Below are 6,393 nucleotides of genomic sequence, written 5' to 3'. Positions count from 1 at the left end.
GGTTTTCAAGGGAACAGGCAGTATTTGCAGCTTGACCCACAGACCCAAGATTTGGTGCTCAATGAAAAGCTGGACAGGGAAGAGCTATGTGGCTCCACTGAACCTTGTATGCTGCCTTTCCAGGTGTTACTAAACAATCCTTTGCAGTTTTATCAGGCTGCCCTGAGAGTTACAGATATAAATGACCACGCCCCAGGTTCCCAGCCAGAGAGGTGCTCCTTAAAATATCAGAAATAACTGCTCCTGGAAAGATACTCCCAGCTGAAAGTAGCGCAGGACCTAGACACTGGCAACCACAGCATTCAGAGCTACACTGTCAGCGACAACCATCACTTCCCACGTACTCACTGTAACCGCAGCAGAGTGGCAAGAAATTTCCTGAACAGTGTTGGACAAGGCATTGGACAGGGGACCAGGCTCAGCTCCAGACTAATGCTCACAACACTGGATGGCGGGTCTCCTCCCAGGTCAGGGACCATGGAATTCAAATACTTGTCTTAGATACAAACAGCAACACTCCTGAATTTGGTCAGGAGTTTTATGGTCCAAGTTCCAGAGAACAACCCCATTGGCACACTGCTTATCACTGTCTCAGCAAGAGATTTAAGATACAGGAACCTTTGGAGGGGTTTCTGCTACTGTTTCAAGATGATGATGTTAACGAGCCTTTTGTAATAGACACAAGGGCAGGAAGATGACTGAGAAGCACTTTGGATTTTGAAGTATTCCAGTCCTACCATGTGGGTATTGAGGCAATAGATGGTGGTGGGCTAACCGGAAAGTGCTCTTTAGTCGTGCAGGTATTGGATGTGAATGACAATGCTCAATAAGTGATCCTATCCTCACTCAACAGCCCCCATCCCCAGAAAATTTGCCAGGCATCATAGTGGCAGTATTCAGTGTTTCAGATGCAGACTCAGAAAATAACCAGGAGGTTATGTGTTCCATAGATGACAATCTTCCATTTCTTGTAAGACCATCCACAGAGAAATTTCTATGCCACTTTTGGAAACAAGACGGGGCACTGAACAGAGAGCAGAGCGGAGTACAACATCACCATCACAGTCACCGACATGGGCACACCCAGGCTCACAACCCAGCACACCATAGCAGTGCAGGTGTCCGATGTCAATGACAATGCCCCCACCTTCACACAAACCTCCTACACCCTGTTTGTCCAGGAGAACAACAGCCCCGCCCTGCACATAGGCACCATCTGGTGCCACAGACTCAGACTCAGGCTCCAATGCCCACATCACCTGCTTCAATACAAAACACCCGACCTGAAGCTGGCCCTCTCCTCGCTCATCTCCATCAATGCAGACAACGCCGGCAGCTGTTTGCGCTCAGAGCTCCTGGACTATGGAGGCCCTGCAGACCTTTGAGTTCCGCGTGGAAGCCACTGACCAAGGACTGCCTGCACTCAGCAGCCAGGCCCTGGTGCACGTGCTTGTGCTGGATGCCAACGACAACGCGCCCTTCGTGCTCTACCCTCTGCAGAGCAGCCACCTCGCCCTGCACTGAGCTACTGCTGCCCAGGGTGCAGGCGGAGCCTGGCTACTTGATCACCAAGGTGGTGGCAGTGGACCATGACTCTGGCCAGAATGCTTGGCTATACGTTCAAGCTACTCAAGGCCACAGAGCCAGGGCTGTTCACCGTGTGGGCTCACAATAGCGGGTGCGCACCTCCAGACTCCTGAGTGAGGCGCGGCGGCTCTCAAACACAGGCTGCTATGCTGGTCAGGGACAATGGCGGTCCTCAGAGGTCTGCCAGTGTCACTCTGCATGTTCTGGTGGTGGATGGCTTCTCTCAGCCCTTCCACCTCTACCCGAGGTGGCAAGTGACCCTGAGCATGACGACAAGGAAATGCTCACACTCTGCTCAGTCATTGCCTTGGCTTCAGTGTCCGCTCTTCCTCTTGTCTGTGCTGCTGTTTGTAGGATGAGGCTGTGCAGGAGGGCCAGGGCCTCCTCATTGGGTGGCTGCTCTGTTCCTGAGGGTCACTTTCCTGGTCACTTGGTGGATATCAATGGTGCCGGACCTTGTCCCAGAGCTACCAGTGTAGGGGTGTGCCTGAGGGAGCGTCTGGGACTGGTGGGTTCTAATTTCTAAAGGCAAAAGTACTGCAGTTTCCCTCCTTGGAGTCTGAAAGGAAAACTGAGGGAAAGTCCTACCCTTTGGAATAGCTTCCTGTTCATCTAAATACTGTAGTACAGTAGTAAAATTCTGTTTAAGCTAAGAGCTTTCTTTTAAACTGAATGTGCATGCTATTGATGTTGTATGAACCTTATAGTATTACATTGTATAACAGGTCCTGGAACTGGAATCCAGTATCTCCTTCATGTTAGGAAAACTCAATCACAGAGCTAAATTGCCAAACTTTCCAATTTACTTATTTGTTCAAATTTTGAGACATGGTCTCACTTAGTACAATGTGGTGGTCTGAATGTTTCTATGCAGGAGTGGCTGACCTGAAACACAGACAGACCCACCTGCCTCTGTCTAATTAGTACTATGATTAAAGACCTCTCTCATCAGGCCTGCCCATGTTGCTATTATTCTTGAGTTGCACTTTTTAAAAGACAGGATTTCTCTGTGTAACCCTGGTTATTCTGTAACTATCTCTGTAGATCAGCATGACCTTCGATTCAGAGAGATCGCCTGCCTCTTCTCCCCTATTGCTGGGATTAAAAAGGTGAGCCATCACTACCCAGCCAATACTGTATTTCTAAGTAGTCAGTTTGTGGAATTCACACAAACCTCTCTAATATAATACAGTTGTTTTAAATTAGTGGCACTAACCTGCATTTGACAACCTAAAAGTATTTTTTCAGTAAAATTTGAAATCAAATAATGTTTTAAAAAATATTATATATGTGTAACCCTTGTGATTGCATTTCAAACAAGTGATTAATTTCCCTATTGGTTTACAGTGGGGATGTTTGATGTTACTGAATTTTGCAAATTTAGTCTCATTTTTAGGGTAGCTAGTTATCATGTGCACCTCTAAATATAGGAAGTAAAGGAAATCTAAGTGCTAAGACACATGCCTTATTTATGTATAATTATGTTTTAGTTTATTTTAATAGTTACATATTTCTTTTTTACTTTTTTCTTTTTTATTTTGCATAACAACCCCAGTTCCCTCTCCTTCCTTCCCTCTTCCCTCTCTCCCAACCTCCCATGCCCCCAACCACCCCCCCCCTACCCACTCCCACTCCACATGTAGCATGGTGCCTGCCAGGAGGGGGTCATCTCAAATCTGTCAAGTCATTTGGAGTAGGGACTAGCCCCTTTCTCCTGTCTCTAGGTTAAGGGACTATCCCTCCATGGGGAAAGTTACATATTTCTTAAATATAGATTTTACTAAGCTATCAATAGTTTGTGAACCTTCTGTAAGAATAGTATGGTCTTTTAGCATCAAATTATTTACAAATGCTGAATAAATATTTGCTGAAACATCCAACAGTTTTTTAGAAATATACACATTCTACAAAAATACTAATATCTCTCCAATGTGCTTTGTAAATGAGTGAAATTTTTATTTTAATTACAATTAGCTAAAAATTTAAACAATATTGCTTACTGAGATTATCTTTTTTCCTTCAATATAGAAAGCATCTTTCTACACATGCCACATTTTGTTGAGCATAAATTTCAGGAGAGCACATTTTATCTTATCTTGTTTTTGTCTAACAATTTAAGAGTTTAAAGTTATTTTGTCAAATTCAAAGTTATATTTTCCAAATTTTACCTTCCTTTTCTCAAGTATCCACAATTCTTTTCTAACATTCTATTAATATCATTTATTAACTACAAAGACATTTATATTCAGTCATGTTTTGTAGGTTATAGTTGCCATTATCCTTTGAAAAATATTCTTTTCAAATTTCTATCAAGGAAGATAAATTATCTTAAGGTGATGGGTATATATTTTACTGTTAACCTTAATCAAAGTGAACTATAATGGCCAAAGGAAACATTTGCTCTTTGGGATTATGGAATACTTGCCCTGTCCCTCAAATAGCATCCTTATTCTTGGGGGGGCGGTTTCTTTCACACAGCTCTTGTTGGAACTTCAGTGTTTTTCAGTTACACAGTTTCCACAGCCCAAAGATCCCCTACTCAAGGCACATAGGTCAAATCCTTCCCCAGAAAGAATCATTTTTACTTTATTGACTTCATTATCTTTTTCATATTTGTAGAAAAGACAGTTGAACTCTTAGCCAGACTGGCTACTTATAAAACAAGTGAGCATCTCCATTCAATTTTATTGGTCATAACATATATGACCTTACATTTCCTTACAAAGGAAAGGTCCTAAGACTGTCCCCTATAGAGAGGAAAAACAAACAAACAAAACTTGCCTTTTTGTTTCCCTTCATGAGTTATAAGCACATTGGCAGTTGCTAGTTAGAAGTTGTAATTTTAAAAATAATTTTGTACTTACAAACAGAAAAAATATCAATTTTTATAATAGAATTCTTTTGCTCTTCCAAGAGCAAAAAAAAAAAAAAAATGTGTTTCCTCCATGGCGTTATGATCAGAAACTGAATACCTATACAGAAAAGCAATTGTTAAATGAATGACAGTCTCTGCAGAGATTTCTGTACGAGTTTGTAACTTTATGAGGAAGAAACATATTTTTCTAACACGGATTATCTATAGCAAGGCTTCCAAAATGAAGCTTAGGGAGAAAGGAGCGAGAAAAGAGAGAACAGAACATTTTGACCCGAAAGGTGGGCATTTTAGCCCTTAAAGAGAGGCACTTTGAAACATTATCTGAAGTTGTAAAACAGAACGCTTGGTGGCGCTGCAGGTTAAGAAAACGAAAACCTGCAGAAAGCCTGCGGGTAAAAAGCAGAGCCATTTCTTGCCGCCGCCTAGGAAGGAAGTTTTTTTTACATTTCTGCCGATAGACCCCTTCTGAGAGGCAGACACACCGTGTCCAGCAACGTTAAACAGAAAAGAAGCCCAAAATTATTGAGCCAAGATTCCTGAGTTGTTCACAGTATGAGTAGCTGCTGCATCTTTTGGCCCCGAGGAATGATGGAGACACCACTCCACAAGGCTCTACTGAAAAGGCAAGTGACCGCCATTGTCTTTATGTTACTATTGTGGGAGGCAGGCAGTGCGACCATTAAGTATTCGGTTCTAGAGGAAACAGACAGGGGTTCTTTGGTGGGCAACCTAGCAAAAGATTTGGGATTGGGCTTAAGGGATCTGGTCACCAGGGGCGCTCAGATTCTTAACAAAGGGAACAAACAGCTCTTGCAGCTGGAACAGAAGAGTGGAAATTTGGTTCTGAAAGAAAAATTGGATCGGGAGGAGTTATGTGGGACCATGGAGCCATGCATCCTACATTTTCAGGTGTTACTAAAAGCCCAGTGCAATTTATTCAAGGGGAAATACAGCTCCGAGATGTTAACGATCATGCCCCAGAATTCCTGCAAGATGAAATTCTCCTTAAAATCGTGGAAAGCAGCCATCCAGGGGCCAAGTTTCCATTGAAAATAGCTCAAGATTTGGACGTGGGTAGCAACACGGTTCAGAACTATACCATCAGCATCAACTCCTATTTCCACCTTCTCACCCGCAATCACAACGATGGCAGGAAATACCCTGAGCTGGTGCTGAACAACGCACTGGACAGGGAGAAGCAGGCAGAGGTTAGACTAACACTCACAGCTCAGGACGGTGGGTCACCCCCAAAGACTGGGACTACCCAGGTTCTCGTCATGGTTCTGGACATTAATGACAATGCCCCAGAATTTGCCCAAGGGCTCTATGAGGTGCAGGTACAAGGGGAACAGCCCCGTGGGCTCACTTGTCCTCACTGTGTCCAAAAAGATTTAGACGCTGGGACAAATGGGGAGCTGTCCTACTCGCTTTTCAAGCTTCAAATCAAGTTCTTCAGGCTTTTGAAATAAATACAGACACCGGAGAAATTAGAATAGGAAAACCATTGGACTTTGAGGAAATTCAGTCTTATCACATGGAAATCGAGGCCTCTGATGGGGGAGGTCTTTCAGGAAAATGCACGGTAGTAATAGATGTGACAGATGTAAATGACAACGCGCCTGCACTCAGCATGTCATTGCTTATCAGTGACATTCAGAAAAACGCTCCTGAAACTGTAGTGGCGATCTTTGGAATTTCAGATCCAGACTCTGGAGAGAACGGGAAAATGGTTTGCTCCATCCAAGACCATCTTCCCTTCCTCTTGAAACCTACTGAAGAACATTTCTACACCTTGGTAACAGAAGGAGCTCTGGACAGAGAGAGCAGAGCTGAGTACAACATCACCATCACAGTCACCGACATGGGCACACCCAGGCTCACAACCCAGTACACCATAACAGTGCAGGTGTCCGATGTCAACGACAACGCCC

The 6,393-nt window shown here is 43.7% G+C and overlaps 1 protein-coding gene and 1 pseudogene across 1 annotated transcript in view; both read left to right on the top strand.

The window, feature by feature from the left end:
• The first annotated feature begins 6 nt into the window (after positions 1–6).
• Positions 7–2,106, top strand: LOC127214149 (protocadherin beta-6-like; annotated as a pseudogene).
• Positions 2,107–4,879: 2,773 nt separating this feature from the next.
• Positions 4,880–6,393, top strand: part of LOC127214096 (protocadherin beta-14-like) — a 50,411-nt gene continuing 48,897 nt past the window's right edge. The window contains 3 exon segments of the mRNA XM_051174432.1: positions 4,880–5,378; positions 5,381–5,887; positions 5,890–6,392. Coding sequence (XP_051030389.1) covers positions 5,015–5,378; positions 5,381–5,887; positions 5,890–6,392 — 1,374 coding nt within the window. The 5' untranslated portion in view covers positions 4,880–5,014.

This window comes from Phodopus roborovskii, unplaced genomic scaffold (genome assembly GCF_943737965.1).
Source record: "Phodopus roborovskii unplaced genomic scaffold, PHOROB, whole genome shotgun sequence".
Lineage (NCBI taxonomy): Eukaryota > Metazoa > Chordata > Mammalia > Rodentia > Cricetidae > Phodopus > Phodopus roborovskii.
The sequence above is the reverse complement of the archived record's forward strand: the minus strand, read 5'-3'. Positions and strand labels throughout refer to the sequence as shown.